Source organism: Teleopsis dalmanni, chromosome 2, assembly GCF_002237135.1.
Source record: "Teleopsis dalmanni isolate 2A chromosome 2, ASM223713v2, whole genome shotgun sequence".
NCBI classification, from domain to species: domain Eukaryota; kingdom Metazoa; phylum Arthropoda; class Insecta; order Diptera; family Diopsidae; genus Teleopsis; species Teleopsis dalmanni.
This window is the reverse complement of record NC_051847.1, coordinates 145,471,211-145,490,234: the sequence shown is the minus strand read 5'-3', so window position 1 is coordinate 145,490,234 and position 19,024 is coordinate 145,471,211. Positions and strand designations below refer to the sequence as shown.

The following is a 19,024-nucleotide window of genomic DNA, read 5'->3' as shown; positions in this document are numbered from 1 at the left end:
AATTATAGTAAACAATAATATATAAATAATGTTAATATTATTTATTTTAATATCATATAATATTATAATTAAAATTAGTTATAAATAATATTAACAAAATATTAAATTTGATTTTAACGTCAATATGACGGCAGTGACTATTAATGAAATCACTGTATTTAATGTGGAGCTGTTTCAAGTATTTTCTAGTACCCATCATCAGTGGTCTAGAAATTATTTCTAATATTTAATTATTTGTAAATAAGTTTTTGAGAATGCAAATATCAAGGGTTGAATTATCAAAGGCCAAATTAAAAATAATATAAATAATTTTTGTTTTAGTTCACTACTTTTCGAAACCTTTCCAATAAAATATAAACTACCAACTTGTAAACATATAAAAGTGTTGTCATTAATAATTAATATACTTTATTAATATATATTTTTCCTAGTGATATGTATATCTTTATAACACTTAATTATTAAAGATTTATCCATATACTTTTAATATTTTAAAAGTTAATTAATATAATTGACTAACAAGTCATAAGATATTTAGCTACTTATGAGTTTCGATGTAATGATTTACTAACAATAATATACTAAATAATTATAATTTTTTCATTACGATATCTGCAAATATTATTTAATATACTATACTCGTATATTATTCATCACATTCTGTTGTTGAATATGGTATTATCTTAATTGGAATTATTCTAAAAATATTATCACTTGTCTTGTCCTTTTATAATGTGCTTTCGATCTATATTATTTTTTATAAATCTTATGTTATATGTTATATCTAGATGCAAACATATTACAAATTAATGAAATTGCTTCTGCAAAAGCCAAAAGTGCACTGCTTTCATCAGTTGTGATTATAAAAAATAATTACAATTTAGGTTCTGTATTTCTATTAAAAATATTTCCTAATCCTTTGTTCAAAAGATTGCACAGATTACATATATTGACTTCGATCATTTTAGGAACATAGCACTAGTAATATCTTTGATATATTAGTTCGAGTTGACAGAAGGTTATCAGTCATTGTATTTAAATTTGGTTTTAAGCCATCCAAAAAAAATTTGTTTCTGAGGGATTGGATAGTAATAATAACTTTAGAATTTAATGTCAGAATTTCAAATTCTGATATCTAAGAATCTAGATGAACATTTATTTTTTCGTTATCTGTTTTTCGTTAAATGAACATTTATTTTTTAGTTATCTGGAACATATTATAAACAAAAATAAATAAATTTAAAAGAAAATCTATAACTTAAGAGACTTTTTTGTATTTTAAGATTTTTTTAAAATTTATAATATGAATTTTTATATGATAAAAGTGTTTTTTTTATAAAGATTAAACAGACCAGATAATTACAAATATTATTTTATTATGATCTGTATTCATACGACGACAGTTAAGAAGCTTAACAATTAAAAAGTTTGAATACTAAATATAAATCTTTATAATGAATTTAAGATTATATTTACTCAGAATGGAGTTAGCAGTATATTCAGTTCTATTATATTATGGCCATTTAATTATTCAAATTATTTATACATTTATTAGATTTATGAATTATACAAACTTAATAACAATTATGTAAAATGTATTATACAGCTTCATATAATAGCTTGCAATTAGCAACAATTATTATATTTAGATCAAAAGTTATTAAGTCAGTTCGAAGTCGATAAAAATTGTTTTCACTTTTCTCTTCACTTTTCATTTAATCTCATGTATTACTTCTTCCCTGGACCATCTACTATATAAACCTCATCTCCAGTCTAGTATTCCCTTAACTTAATTACTCTAATGGATTTACAGTTTTTTTTTTTTGCGCCACATTTTTTTCATTTAACTATCGGTTTAAACTTCTTTTTCACTGGAACATCGTTTTCCATTCTTACGACGTGATCAAGTCAGTGAAGCCGCTGGGTATTAATTTGTTGTACAAGGCAATGTCTTTAAGAATCCGGTACAGCTTGTGATTTACTCGTAGTGTTTTTAATCATGTTTTCTTGAATATTTCTGACTTATAATAGACAGAATATAGTCATAGTGCTGTAAAAAAGCAAATAATTTTTTTATCTAAAAAAATAAAGTAAGAGCAGAATAAGGAAATCGTAGTCTACCTTATTTTAAAATGTTTTGAATTCCATGAGCTAGAAAAGTACATAACTGTTATGAATAAGAAACATAAATATTTGTGGTGGTTTAAATAAAAATATAAAAAATAAATTGGAAACCTCAAAAAAACCCTAAGAATCTCTTACAGAATAAGCTGAAAGAGATTTTTCGAGCCATTTCAATATTGCCCTTAATATTATTAAACATATAAATAAGTTTTAATTAGTTTATAAAGAGCGTCAGTTCATGGCATCTTAGTTCCATTAACTTAATTGTAGTGTGCCTTCGCACATGAACTGAATAGTAACATTAAAATTAAAATTAAAATTTAAACTGTGCTTTATTTATGCTGTCAAGAATTGTTAATTACAATTTTGTGACTACATCTTTATTGCATAAAGCGTAAGATTTATTGTTAAGTACTTAGACTGTCTGATTAATATGTTCATACTAAAAAGATTAAACGGGGTAGACGCTTTAGGTAGTTCAGTTGAAATAATTTTTAATTTTTTTGTATTGAATTGCAAACCGGTTTTATAACTTTCTTAATTATATAAATAATACTAGCCAATTACATTATTTATAAAGCGTAATTTAGTTGGTTAAAAGCTATAATTTCAATTAGTATGTATATTGTTACATTTCATACAATGTTTGTTAGAACTATAAAATATTTATTTAAATGTACGATTGTTAACCGACATCACATTTCATTCATAATTTTAGCTAAGACCAACTAAGACACATATTTATGTTTATCTATTGTACGAGTATAAGTATAATATACGAGTATAGTATATTTGTATATATTTGTATATAAAAAGCGGAAGTAAGTCTCAGATACGCTATAGTTGTGACGAAGCTGCGACATTTTTCACTTTTCATTTTTTAAATTAACAAAACGATTAATGTGATATTCTAAAAGGTATGTACGAATATGTAGCTTGCATATAAAAGGCAAATAACCACATATTATTTTACTAGTCCTGTTCTACCTGTATTTGGCGAAACACTGTGATCGGTGCAAATAAAATCTTACTGAATTTTCAATAATTATAAAATAAAATAACCGTGTACTATTTTATAGATTAAATAAATAATATTCTAACGTTTAATATGGTTTGGAAATTATACTTTACGAAAATGCTGCCAATATTGATGGTATTGATGTGTGCGGTTATTGTTAGTGCAAATTTACGTCAGTATTAAATATTATTTTACTTGAAAAATATTTAAAACAAAAATAAAAAATTATTAAGAAAATAATAAATATAATTTTCATATATATTATTTATATAACAGAAACAGAATTGCCCCATTGTGAAACATATTAACTGTTAATACTCTTTGAATGTGTAGATCATATTTATTAAATGGTTTTAATTATCTTTAGCGAAAGAGATAATCGTTAAAATATGTTCAAATTTAATCATTTGTTATAAGCCCCTAGTGGCATTATAAGGACGCACTTCATATTGTGTTTGAAATATAATAAACAAAATTTTTTTTTTTATAAAAATTGACAAATATGAGTTAAAGTAGCAGCTCTGTAGCAAGTCTGTGGGAATAATAATAATAACCCTCATCTGTTTATAAGTGTTCAAATTTTATTATTATTATTATTATATATAAATAGAATTTTATTGTATATGATTTGAATATAAATATTTACATATCTTACTGAATTAAAATCAATAACGGTATATAATAAGACTTTTCAATAAATCAATAATATATATATAATAAAATAATATATAAACATGTTTGATTTGACTACGACTACTTCAAATGTAGAGAACTATCAAGCAGTTTTGTTATACATTACAATATATTATACAAATGTCAAATTGTCAAAGGTTTAGTGTTAATTTAGTAATAATCTAAAAGAAATTCATTATTAGACTACTAATTCGGGAGTAGATCAGAAGGCTTTATTTGTTTAACCCTCCTCAGCAGGCCAGATGTAATAGAAATATTATGATGTTAAATAAATAAATTTATGTTTAAAATTTATTAGAATAAATTATAAATTAAATTATATTATAAAATTAAATCTAAAAGATATAGCTGATGTGTAAGGATATTGAATTTTGTTGTGACGATTGAATACAATAATCATTACACTAAATATTGTAATGATAAAACAAAATATTCTTCATCTGCATATAATTTAATCTTTATTTGTCTTAATTATTTAATCTAGAATTATCACGAATTGAATGAATTAAACATCCCATATGTTTTTCAATAAAGAAAATCGACACCATCAGTAAGAGAAATTTATTAATCAAACATTTAATTTATAGCCCTAGGATATGAAGGTTACGAGCTCATGCATGTCTTTAATGGGTCCTAAGGCCTCTTACAAATTTGCAAAATTCCACTTCAGGAAATAATAATAAGTGAAGAAAAAGATATATTTAAAATTTTTTCAGCAAAAGAAATATCACATAAGATAGTTACGCTGATCAGTGAAACGTGGCACATCTTATCTCTCATAATAATAATACCTTTTCAAAGATATTTCCTTTTTTTATTAAGAGAATGTTGGTGTGAAGTTAATAATAAAAATGAACTCCCCAACTTTCTTTTATTAAATTTTTTGTTTTTTATTAAATTAAAGTTGTGCAATTAGGGAATTATCTTCCAAAGTTTATGCAATTCGTAAGCAATCAGTTTTCAAAATTGATAATAATTGTTATATATTTTTATTAATTTTATTAAAATAATTTAATAATTAATAGTATTTTTTTTTCAAGTTAGTTTATCACATACTTTTAATCTAAACAAGTCATTAATGTTCGTGAATATATGTTATCATTGTACTTAATAAATATTTATTAATATTTAAAATATTTTGTCTTACCTTAATATATTTTAACTTTTGATCTTTCACATTGAATTAAACCTCTATGCTCGTGAATTAATTTGAATTTTATTACATTGAATTAAAGAGTACCGTAAATATGAATATTATAATATTTAATATTGTATATTAAAATATAATTACATACTCTATCATTACATACTCTATCATCACTTTTGTAAAATTATTTTCTTTTTAAATACTCTGTTCGCCTGTTCCGTGATGAATATTCCAAGTACAAAATTTATGTCAGAGGAAACTGTAACCCCCTGTGTTAATTTAGACAAAACTTTAATAAAAATTATATTATTTGATCTTAAAAATATAAACCATAAGGGAACTGTCTTTCCGCTTTAAGGACTTGTTATTTACTAATGAGGTCACATGCGATTTTATGTCAGTTGCAATTTTTCTTTGAGACAAATCTTACCCGTACAACTATTTTTTTTCAAACTATAAGCTAGAGATGAATTTAGAATTTGCTAATATGGCGGCAAATTGTTAAAATTGTTTAAAATGTATTTCCTGCCTTTAATAAATATTTTCAACCATAGTCTAAATTTTATGCAAATTAATTTTATTGTAATTAAATATTTTTACGTTTTAAACACATAAGTATATAAGTTTTTAATTGAAAGAAAACTGATTTTTAAAACATTCCCTCATAATTTATTAACAGAAGTTTAAATATTTTGCACTGTCTTTTGGAAACAAATAATTCTAATTCATAACGGTATTCTATTCTTGACTATAAGAATAAAACTAATCTAGTTTTTAAAGTTCAGTGTCAAAACTCGATTCGTTTTTAGCAATATTAAAAAAGTAAAAGAAGATTAATTAAACACATTTTAAAACTCTTATAAATAAAATAGATACACAAGTGGCTCTAAACGGGATGCTACCACAATATTTGCGGTAATCTTCTATTCGGATTTATTGATTTCTGCCATATATATTTTCATATCAGAAATCTATATTACCAATATTACTCTTGAATATACAATTGCTATTAAAGGAAAATTTAGTATTTATTTAGACGAGTTTTCCCAAACCCATGGCTTTGCATACATATCAATCTCAGAACCTAAAAGTTCTACTACCTTAGTAGGTAGTAGTTGATCAATTTACTTTTTCAAACTGCTCTTGCATCACATTTCAACTTACAAAAGCGTTGATATGGGAAATGCAATACAAAGACGGAAAAATTTACTGGTCATCCACACCAATACCTTCTTCCAATCCAAATGGAATAAAAACCTCAGAAAGACGTGATCACAGAAAGTCATACGGAAAACATGCAGTAAATAAAGTAGTTTATGTCATCTAATGATATCATGGATTCCTGTCTTATTTTTTTCCTGTTAAATACAATCACATTTTTGGATAAATACCTCTTTTCATTGTCTGGTGGTTTAGCCTAAACTTTGTATAAATTTATAATTTTCTTGCAGAAATTTGATGCCTTAATTCTGTTCAAAATTTTTCTTATTTTTCCATATCTTTAATCTATTTAAGTGATAGTTCCTATTTATTTTTTTAAATTAACATTAATTTTTGAATTTTATTCTTCGTTTCATTACAACAGTCGCAGACCTTTGTAGTTCGTACTTTCTTGTCTCCTAGATATTATATCATATTTTTGTTATATCTACATTATAAATAATTAATACTATCAATGATATCACTAAAATAGAAATATATCCATAATTTAATGTAATAAATTTTACAGTAGTATAGCACACGAACTTCAATTGAAGCATCACTTCATCTTTTTTTAAAGCGGATATTTGTACTTGGAAGAGAATAAAACTGTTTTCAATTAAGTAGAATTAAAACTTTTTGATTCACGTACCCACTGTACTGTATGATTAAATCAAAAGTATTAGAAATCTAATTCATAATCACTGGAGTCTATAATTTGTTTGTTCAGAAAAAGTAGCACGACAAGTTGGATCTTGTTAACTTTGGTTGAGACACAACCAATGTCAGCTAATAATATGTATTTTTTATGCATAACTATTTATAAAATATTCTGGTGTAATTACATAAAAAATAAATTTTCTCAATAATAACAACAAATTACTTATATAAACATTATCTCTAACGTAAGCCAAAAGGAAGTTAACTTTTTTGTTTCATGTTGTGTTGCTAGTGGCCTTTCAATAAGAGCATTATTGATTAGAAATTATCTTAAGTAATATGTTTTTATACATATCTCAATGGGCAGATTAAATTTATTGTTTAATTGTAGATAATTAATGATTTTCTAATAAAAAAATTTATTGTAATAACAATATAATAAGCAAAGTATTTACAAACAAGAATGTATACCAATAACATGCTTGGCCACAATCGTCATTAGTCTTTTTTATCCCTATTCAGTTAAATAGCACCAATATACTAATTCTTTATTGCATTATATTTGCATACAATGTTTTAAGATCTGGGTATTATCATTTAACAATTTTAATCAATTTCCTCCTGCATACCTTTACAATACTCAAAGGCGGCTAGTGTAAATTGATTACATATATTACAGCAGTGGTTCCCAACCTTTTTTTGACCAAGGACCACTATGATGTTTTTGTTTTTGGTAGGGATCACAAAGTTTAAAAATAATAATAAAATGTATGATTATTCTAATATTCTTTATGCATCTCTGGTTTATTGTATAATGAATTGTATAAGTGCATAGATACATCATATAGCCTAAAAATAGAAATATAACTACTTGAAAACTTTGTGTGCTTATTTTCTAATAAGTGAGGTCTCAGTGAACAAACGAGAATTTATGTATCACAACTGTTAAATTTGATTCAAATTTATTTAAGAATTTTCTAATAACCTACTTAATATTATTATGAAGAGCGTTTTACTGTCGCGTTCGTAAAGTCATATGTGGTTTTTGTTACAACCTTCTCTCTTACAACCTTCTGTTGGAAAAATGCAAGAAAAAGCCTCTTACAATTTACTCAAAAAATTTTATTTTCTTTCTTATGCTCAGTCGTATTTTAGCAGAATTATTAAAGAAATTTTCACATTATTTAACAAATTGTTCTAGTAGACATTTTTTATATGCATGTTTAACTCAAATTTCTGATTGCAGCTTCTCTACCGCAGAAGCAATATGGAATATGTATAAATAATTTATGCTTCTTCCATGAGAAGTGTTAAGTTTCAAGTGTGAAGAACATATAATCTTCCGGCAGTATCAGTCCGTGGCACAGCAAAATTCAGTCCGTGGCAAAATTAAAATTTGACGATCAAAATTCAATATTTTCTGAACCAATATTGAAATAACATTTTCTTTGAGGTGGGTTTTCTTAAATGTATTTTGAGCCCAATGAATCAATAAATTGAACCCAATTTTACTAGAACCCTTCAACAATTTATACTCCACAATTCTTTTCAATACGTTTCTCTGTTTCTACTATAAAAAGAGTTTCGCGCTCCGATCAAAATTATATATTTATAACATATTTTAGAGATGAAGAAAAAATCACATACCTAATTTTATCAAAGTTAATTACAAGTTTTAATAGAGTGAAAGAGTTTCTTTATTAATCAGTTATATACGCATCCATATATTTCGTTATACTCTATATTAGCATATTTAATAATATAATTAATTAATTTAATACTTTTGTTAGTTTAATCTGGCTGGTCTCACAAAAAGTCAATCTATCAGATTTTTATCTTTATTAGTTCAAAAACTGAAGTAGTAATTTATCCATAAACTGTCAAACGTTGTTCGATTAAGATGATAAATAGTAAAAGTTGCTTATGCATTTTAAACGTTTAGATCCGTTACAGTATGAAAAAATTATATCATTCTATATTATCTTATTTATTATATTTTATTTCACATATTTTGTTTTTTATCAATAACAACAAACATTTGTATTTATAGCTCCGGATATAAAAAAGTGTAAAGCAGCAGATGTCAAATGCATAGCGGATACAATAAACGATGTTTTACGTCGCTATCCGAAAGGAAATAAAGAGTTTGGTTTAGATGAAGTTGATAGTGTTCATCTGAAAGATGTTGTAGTGTCCCAAGCGGCAAGTGATACTCCAGTGCAATTGAATTTAAAATTTAAAACATTAGTTGTAAATGGATTTGAGAGTGCGAGGGTGGATCGTGTTGTAGGATTTGAAAAAGATGTTAACAATTCAAAATTCGAGGTATACGGTCATACGCCAGAATTACGCATGAAAGGGCAATACATCGTGAATGGAAAAGTGCTAATCTTACCGATAACTGGTGAAGATAATGCTGAAATTATAATGAAAAATTCCAATTTCGCTTTTAAATTAAAAGTAGCTTTAGTAAAGAGAAATGGGATAAATTATGCCACCATAAAACAAATTAAGACAATCACTGAACCACAATCGTAAGTATGGCAGATTTTCAAAAATTTTCTGTAAAAAAATGAAACTGTAAATGGTAACAAAATTTATTTTCAGTTTAAAAGTACAACTTGATAATCTGTTTAATGGCAATAAGGAACTAAGCGATAGTACGAATAAAGTTATCAATGATAATTGGAAGGATATTTGGGCGGAGTTGCAAGATGGTATTAATAAGGTTTCAGGAGATGTCATAAGGAAACTAATTGAAAATGTGCTCAAAGAATTGCCTTATGATGATTTTTATAAAAGTGATTGAAATTATTACAAAACTGTAAAATTTTTAGGATAAGTTTAATATTTAATATTTAGAAAAATTTCGTACATAAATTAAACCAAATAATAAGATCAGGAGAGAATTATTATTAAACGTAACATATTAATAAATTAATAAAAGAAATTAAAGCAAAATAATAGAGTACAATATTTTACAAATAATATTTTATTATTAAAGTATCAGATATAATTGTAATTACAAACTTTCGTGATTTTGTCCTTTTAAATCATAATTTCCATTTTCTGTTAAATCATCATAAAAGATGTGATCATTAAATACTTCATCTCTGTGATACATGGTTTGAAAACCTTTTGATTTTTCACCTTTATTGTAGCTTTTATGGTTCTCGAAAAAATTATCGATCGCAGTGCTGTTCTTTAAATCATCAATTTGATATTTTTTAATTTTATTTTGGAACAATTTTTGTATCACATCTTGTACACTGAGATATTTAAGTGGTGACACCGGCAAAACATCTTCCAAATTTTTATCAAGTGGTATTTGTTTTAAGGATGTATCTTTGCCACGAGTCTGATTTATTTCACTTAACATATCTTCATCGGATATTTGAGATAAAAAACTTTTATCTACTGTTTGAGTTAAATCTCTTAATAATGGTGTACCACCATCTTTAATATATGCATCAACATATGATGATTTACTTGGTTCTTTTGGCACTGTAATGTCATCAAAATTTGCTGATCTAGTTTGATTCTTTTGCCTTTCTTTATACAATTTAGCCAATTTAATAGGTTGAATTACTATTGCATATGGCAAACGATTACTTTGATAATCCTTTTGGGTATTATTATTTGGCTTAAGCTTATAATCCACTTTAGTATATAAAACACTTGTTATTTTCTCATAACCAAATGCATCTTTTCCTAAATATTTTCCTACAATTGCACAAATTTTCATATCTTTTGGTGTTGGTATATCATTCGTCGGATATTTCGGACATTGTAATATAAAATAAGCTTGAGTTGCATTATCCAGATTATTAGTTAATGCCAGGTTTACCGGCAATTTGTAGTAGTAATAATAATTTCGTTCTACAACGATTGCCTGAATTATAGAAACTTCTAGTAATATTTTAAGTAATATTTTAATTCCAATCAATGACAAACTGTACATTACGAGTATTTCAGAGCACTTGTCGATTTAAAACTAAATTAATTTATCGTAGTTATTTTGCTTTTAAATGAAGTTTTATATTATTTTGCGCATGAGTAAACACAAGTAATCAACATACCATCTAAAAATTATTTGCAGTTACTTTTTGCACTTTTTTATTTGTGCAATAAAACTATTTGTATATTTGATAAATTTTACACTAAACTAACAAATACATTTAGTATAAGTAAAAGGTTGGAAAAAGATAATAAGATGGTCAGTTTATATACCTAATTATTTTTTTAACTTTTTAATAAATTTTATAATTTCTTTAAGATATACCCTTCATATATTTTTAATCATATATTAAATGTAAAAGAAAATGTTCAACAACACTAAATATAAATAGTTTTATTAATATATTAGTACATCTATATACATATAATCTAAATAATATAATTCGAAAAATAATTCAATTGATATGTTTATATATAAATAATAGAATTTGAAAGAAAATAATAGAGTTCTGGATTCCTTGTTGAGCGTTGTACTGCAATCATAGTATATGTTTTGTGGTAATAACTGACTATAACCAAACAGAAGATATTAAGTTTTACGAATGAAGTTTAGAACCTGCTCTATGGAGGTTATCTGAATATCAAATGGAATTAAGATCTCTTGACCAGAATCAAAGGCTGACAGTCATAAAAATGTAAAGTTTTATACCTTTATATGCACAGTAGATATTAGGTCACTTTAAACATCTTATCCATCTCATCCATCTTATTAAAAATTTTCATTTATAATTTATTATTTTAATAATCACATTTTATTTCAATATTTATATGCTAATTAGTCAATGTTAAATACTACATAATATTTTAAATATGTTTAAGGTTACTCATTTAGAAAGTTTTAAATATAAGTTTAAAAAAGAAAGTCGAGGGCATAAAAAGAATAATAATTTGAAGTATTTTTATTGCTTCTAAATAAAAAACAAATTTTACAGTATACAAAATCCAAGAAATATTAAAAGTATAATCATTAAATAACATCATTAAATAATTAAATACCTTAATCATATTGTATATAAAAGTGCTGTATATGAACGATACTTAAACCATACATTCAAATGTATTTTATTGCAGCATTTATTACCAGGAGCAATAAGGTAGATAAGAACCGAAAAAAATATATAGACAAAAAAGAAATAATGATATAATATTTATTTTCAATATTAGTAATAGATATGATTCCGATTTCCCAGGTAAATCTATTCGATAAAAAATTTAAGTAAAGACAGCTATTATGAACAAATTTTTTCACTACGTAATATGTCAATATAGATTAGTTTTAAAGTTAAAATTTTTTATATGAATATCACCTAATAACAAATAGAAGCACATTCTGACGTATCTCTTTGTTGTTGTCCGTAGTTTATGGGTCAATGTAAAAAGTTAACAACCTATATATCGCTCTACTAAATACGTTATTAGATGAAAACTTAAAAAAAAGTACAAGCCTACTTGGTTAGTTCGACAGTCTTCAACTACCTGTAACTAGGGGGATTAAGAAAGTTGTTCCTAATAATTATTCGTTCAGTAGTTTTTGGTTATTATTGTTTTACTTATTTAAGTCACATCTCTACACTATTTAAGTTGGGCTGTTATCAGTATTAGAACAATCCTATTTAATACATATGCAATCCACTACAATTTAGAGAAATAATTATAAACTTATTATATAAGAGAAATGATTTAATAGTAGTGCGGAAGTAATCTTGTATAGTTATTACTAACAGTATTTATTAAAAATAAAAAAGTTTTTATTTCTTTAATTCATTAAATAATATTTTTATATATGCATGTAGAAGACAAAGAAGCCAATTTTTAAAAGTAAGAAGGGCTCGAATAGAAAATTCAAGAACAAAATTTAAGTTAGACGGATTCAAATAGCAAAGAAAAGACAAGGACAAATATTTAATTTAATTTATTGAATTTTGACTGACCATACCACGCTGTTTCGAGTATTGCCAAGCACTCACCATCAGTGGTCTTAAGAAATATTCTAATTTCTTGATTCTTAAATTTTTGTCCTTGTCTTTTCTTTGCTATTCGAATCCGTCTAACCTTTAAAATAGTTTCTTTTCGTCATAAAGACACGTCACTCTCGGCAAAAAAAAATTAACATTAAAAGTTAATTTATTAAAATTTGACTGACCATACAATAAAATAACTTAAAATATTATTTTTTTAAAATTGTAAAAATAAATCTTTTAAAAATTATAATTCATTGAAAATCGTAGACATATTAGCATCTAGAAAGGTTTTTTTTTGATTTTAACAGAATTTAATCAAAATTTTATAGGAAAATAATATTTTTAATATTTAATCTATAGTATTTTAGTACAAAAAATTTAAATTAGTATTATAATTTGGTATTAAATTTGTAATAAATTTTCATTACATTAAAGATGTGAAGCGTTGCACATGTCCAAGCAAAAGATAATAAAAAGTTGGACCCAGGCAAGTGATGCGCAAAATTTTTATTTTATAATAAAAGGTCGCTTAAGTGTCAATTTAATTGATAAATTAATTGATGCATAAATCACCGAGCAATCAAATCGATGGTTGAGAAAATAACTTTATACACTTAATAATAATATTGTATTAAACCTATATTCTAATTTACATATGTACAAGTTTGTATATTAAACTTAATATATTAAAATAAATGGGATTTTAAGAAAATAAAATTTGTACTTATTATTTATAGGATAATTACACATAATGTACATTTTTGACAGAATGAAAGTATTTTTCATAAACATTAGCTTTAAAGTTTAGGCTTTAGTGTTTATAACTCGAAATTTACATGTCAATTATAAAATTAAATAAAATAAAATCGCATGAAAATTAAACACTTCTAAAAGTACAATACAATTATAAGTATATAATTCAAATAAAAATAAAATACCTAACTTTAAAATAGAAAAAGAAAAGTCATTTCAAGCAATGGTTTTGATGAAGTCTACACACAGAGAGTTAGGATACATTTCAATATACATGGTTCATTTGCCGCACTCATTATATAGTCAACAGATTTAATGTATATTTATTTTGCCAAAACTTACAAAACATCTATTCAAAACAAATCAAGACTTAACAATACCTTCTGATCAAAAAGTATCAAAAAGGATTTTGTTGTTTGTTAACTACTTCTTAAGTAATAGACCTTTTTCAAAAAAAATTTTTTTTGTTATGTTAGTACACCCTTTCTTGACATATGGTATCACTCTTTCTTGATATTTGACCGCCATCTGTCAATTAGTTTGTTTACAGCAGCTGTAAAAGAGAATTCGCAGAAGGAACTAAAAGCCATATCTTCACGGGCCTACGAAAAGTGTATGGAAGATTGGGTTAAGCGTTTGCATATGTGTATCGCTTCAGAAGGAGCATATTTTGAAGGAGATAAGATAAATTTGGAATAAAATTTAAATTTGTGTGTTTTATTTACAAAATCCGGATACTTTTTGAGCTGGAGGTATGCTTTAGTTTAAGATTCTAAATTTCATTAACTTGAATGGAAGACGAAAAAAAAAACTAGATTTTTTTTCCTGGTAATACCAAAATACACACGGACATGTCACTTTCATTTAACGGAATTAGCAGGTGCTACCATCGTTTAATCCAATCTTCAAATGACGTTATTCAAAAGCAATATATCCAATTAAAAAACTTAGGATTAATCTGTTTAAATCTATTTATACCGTCACAACTGTCCATAGCTTAAGCTTTTGAAAATAATGCAGTCTAAAAATCCATATAATCTGAATGTCTCGTAAATATGGTGAAGTGAGTTACGCAAAGCTAGTCAGTTATTTGGTCAGTGTCGAACCACTCATAGCCAGGTATCCAGATAAGTGTACCAGGTTGGACCCTCATAGCCAGATCCTAGTCAACTGAGACATTTTATAGCTGCTTGTTTATCTCAATGTATAATAACGATGACCTGAAAAATTTTGTGAACACTTTCTTTAAAAGGTCACATACAACTTGATGAACTTAAATATAACCGATTCATTTCAATGCAATGCTGTTACGATTGCAATACGGAAGATTAAATATTACAAGATTAATTTTTTTTTTGCAAATACAAATATTTTATAGTTATAATAAAAATCATTGGACCACATCAAAAATACATTTTTTACAAATTTGTGAAATTGATTGAATCACAAACTTAAGCTATTTCATGGGTGTAATAAACATATACATTTACGTAAAACGTGCAATAGCTTTTTAAGTTTTTTATAGTCTTAAGTTTCTTACCAGGAAAGGTAAGACATTACTGTCATGATTAGTTTAGTAAAAACAAAAAATTTAGCCAAAATTTTCTATCGATTTGTGTACATGTTTATCTGTTTAATTAGGTCTGAGTTTTTTGGTGAGTCGAAAAAAAAACTTTAAACATAGAATTCTTGATAACTCACCATAAATGTTTTTGATTAGTTTCGAATTCTTAGGAGTTTTGTTAGATTACGTCTTATATCTATTATAAAAGCTGAGTAATCGATTAATAGTGTTCAGACTATTTTTAAATTGTCATTCATCACAGACCAGCCATGAACTATATCAGTTATTATCTAGATATTAATATAACAATTAATATCAGTATAAAAAAAACCCTTTTTATCAGAAATTGATATCGAAAGATTTATAAAATTCTTAAAGAAAATATATTAAGAATATGCGTATCATAAAAATCTTACAAAACCCCAAATCGCTATAAGGGGAGACACTTTGAAACAAGATTCATCCACCCAAGTCTGTAAAATCTATTATTTAGTCGGTGTGCATAAGATTCTAAATGTTGAGTATTATAAAAATTAATTATAAAGAATGCTCTCTGAATCGTTTAATCACTTTATACGTTGATTATAAAATTTTAGAAATTTCTGTACATTTTTTTTTTAAATACTTAAAATGTATAACATTAGTTTCGGTATAAAGCTTTTGGACTGCTTAATTCTACAATGGTTAAAAAAATGTGTGTTACATTTTTTAGAAAATTTTAACAAAATAAAATATTTTTTTTGAACTATAATTCTGTAAGATCTTTAGTTCTTTAAATAATAAATATCAGATTTAATCCTCAATTTATATAACTTTAGAAATCTGTATAAATAATTTTTACTTTCGCAAAAATCAAATATTTGTACGATTTATGCAACAAAGTATACAATTTCTAGACCTCTTTGCTAGTGCTTTGCAATCCAACATTTACTGTGGACTGGAAAAATATGAATTAATTATAGTTTGTATTAAATATATCAATATAGTATCAAATATAATTTGTTTTGCTAGGACTGGAACCAAGACTTTCCCAAAACACAATCTAGTCAAAAGTAAAAAAATAATATTTTAAGGATTGTTGACTGAAGATATAAGTTTTACTGTGACAATTTCATTTGAGCAAATTTAAATGTTGAATATAGTTTATTTATTTACGTATTAGGGAAATAACCACTGTGCTTCCATATATTGATTTCAGTTTATATTTTGTGAGCTTAATGGGCCATCTATTCTTATGCTTTGTATCAGAGCTGTCCAAAGTACGGCACGCGGCTAACGTTTGTGCGGTCGCGACATGTTTTAATCTACTACAATTACTTAAATTTTCTTTTGATGCACTGCTAAAACTACATTATTTTTTTTTACCAAATTAATGAATTTAAATTGATAAATTAATAAGACTTAATTTACCATTATAATCCTATTTTTATTTTTGTTGCAAACAACTATGAACGCATGTATTTGTCTCTGCGGCCTTCCAATATGTCCCGCGTTCGCAATTGGTCTGGACAGCCCTGCTTTATGATATTGTCAAGAGTGCAATATGTAATTATATATCAATAGTAAAAATATATATTATGAAATTTAAACCGTAATTATTGGGTTTATATTCGCTAATGACGATATGAGAAACAACATCTACTCAACCAAACAAAAAAGTTTTTTAGGTTTTTATAAATAAACAATCACTTCAAAAACATTTACGTTATTAATATTTTAATAATATTTATCAAGAAATAATTAATTATACACAACTAATAATAATAATACATTTCTTATTAACATTCCCAACAAATAAATTTTAATGTAAACAAATTAACACCAATTAAAACAGAGACTCCAGACAATAATTTAGTCATAGCCGGCAGCTACGCAAGGATTTGATTGAAATTCAAAAAATTGATAAATGCATTTAAGTATTTACTTTACTCAAGACTAATTAGCTTTAATATTAAATTAATTATATGGTATCACCGCTAAATAGACGTCTCTGTGTTCGCAAGTTATTGAAGCAGGCGACACCAGTTCAGCATACATTATCATTAAGTGGCGTCTCAGAAGTACTCCGTAAGAGATTAAGTCATTTATCAATATTTGGGTGAGTTCAATTCAATTTGCAAATAAATATTTATAAATTAAACGTAAGAGAAAAGTATTTTTATATACAAAAAAAAGCATTAAAATTCATGAACCATAGAATTTAAGAGTTGATCAGTGTGATCGATTATTTTTCGTTTATAAAATAAAGAAAATATGCAAATAGATAACTGGCGTCTTTAGAAGCGTGAACCCACTTTGACGCCGTTCAAAGTCAAATATAAGATTCATATATGCGCCATGTGGACGCGATAATTTGCATATCATTCAATTTTAATATCACAAAATTGATTTTTACACACACATATTTTTTATAACAATTTGATTATATCACCATTAGTATTGTATTATTTTTTTTAAATGATCACAAATTATAAGTAGAGTTGTTTTTTAGCTTAAGTTCCTAAATTATAAATTATAGTATAAAATTATAAATTATAGTTCCCAAAATTATAAAATCAATCCAATCTACTAATTATTTATTAAAAAAAATTCAAATTTCTTACTCTCATAAAAATTTTTATGTGGTGATATATAGTGGGGATACGATAAAATTACACAGTTTGATTGAACATATTTAAGTTTAAAATATGAAACTAAAACCATGGCGTTTTCCAACGCCATTGATGATGGATATTTGACAGTAACCAAAATAGCTGTATGGTCACCATACCATGATAAAAAAGTTAAAATCTTGACTTTTAAAATTTTGTTTTTTTTATTCGAAATAGAGTTCTTATCATAGCACATAAATTTTATATATAATATTGTATATAGTTTAATGTATGTATATAGTTTCATTCTGACATTAAAATATATATTTTACTATATTATTAGTAACTGCGTGGGTTTCTATCCTCAATCTTAATACCTAACAAAATGATTTTGTTGAACATTTAATAAAAATTCTTATTAATATATATATTTCTCTTAAAAAAATACATAATTATATATATTTTTAATCATATTTAAATATTATAAATATACAAAAGATCAATAAACTGTAGAAATCACGTTTTAGATTTATTTCAGATAGAATTTTTTATATAAACTCTCTTGTGTCTTTTATAACAATTGTATGTTATACAGCAGAATTTAAAATATGTCAATAAAACAGACGGAAGATCTATCGACCCAATAAACAGTTTAAATGCATTTGTCTGGTTGAACTGATAAGATTATTTTAATAGACACTATTGATAATAATAATGTATAATAGTATTAATATATAAGAAAAAGGTGTGTCTATTAATCTATAGTATATACAAATAAAAAATTTCTTATAAAAATTAAAAATGTGTATTTTTATTTAATTTTTTATAGAGGATAGATATAGTTTTTATAATGTTATATATTGAGTGATATACTTTCCAATTAAATGAATTTTATTTGATGTTAATGAAACATTCAAAATGTTACCAAGAAAAATTATGACAATGTACTATTGTATATAGTCAACAAGAACAAAACCGAATATGATTTTGTTTAATTACTTTAGCAATAAATGAAAAAAGAGTTGTCTTTGATTTTTAACTTTTGATCTATATCTTTAACAAAATTTATTACAAATTTATATTAGATTAGATTTTAAACGGGTTTGAAATTTGTCAGCACGTCATTACGTCCTTTGAGGATTATTGTGACAAACTCACTTTAGTTCTATAGACGAGTATCAGTTAAAAACGCCATTATGTTCTTTGCAGAAATGTTATCTAATTCCGTTATAAGGAGATAGGCAGTTGATAATTACCGAAGTCTGAGTCTGGCGAGACTATCACAGTGACACAGAA

The 19,024-nt window shown here is 25.3% G+C and overlaps 2 protein-coding genes across 3 annotated transcripts; one reads left to right on the top strand and one right to left on the bottom strand.

Annotated features, from left to right (window-relative positions):
* The first annotated feature begins 2,900 nt into the window (after positions 1-2,900).
* On the top strand, positions 2,901-9,704 carry LOC119684742 (protein takeout-like). 2 transcript variants are annotated; one of them, XM_038098849.1, is made up of 4 exons: positions 2,901-3,041; positions 3,101-3,314; positions 8,893-9,376; positions 9,450-9,704. In XM_038098849.1, the coding sequence occupies exons 2-4, from the start codon at positions 3,233-3,235 to the stop codon at positions 9,649-9,651; spliced, it is 768 nt and encodes a 255-aa protein (XP_037954777.1). In that variant the 5' UTR covers positions 2,901-3,041; positions 3,101-3,232; the 3' UTR covers positions 9,652-9,704. The 2 variants fall into 2 exon arrangements, with proteins under 2 accessions (XP_037954777.1, XP_037954778.1); XM_038098850.1 differs by lacking the exon at positions 2,901-3,041 and having other exon boundaries at positions 3,117-3,137; positions 3,204-3,314.
* Positions 9,705-9,864: 160 nt separating this feature from the next.
* On the bottom strand, positions 9,865-10,811 carry LOC119675893. Its single transcript, XM_038087109.1, has one exon. It carries the CDS (start codon positions 10,801-10,803, stop codon positions 9,865-9,867), a length of 939 nt encoding a protein of 312 aa, XP_037943037.1. The 5' UTR covers positions 10,804-10,811.
* Positions 10,812-19,024: the final 8,213 nt, after the last annotated feature.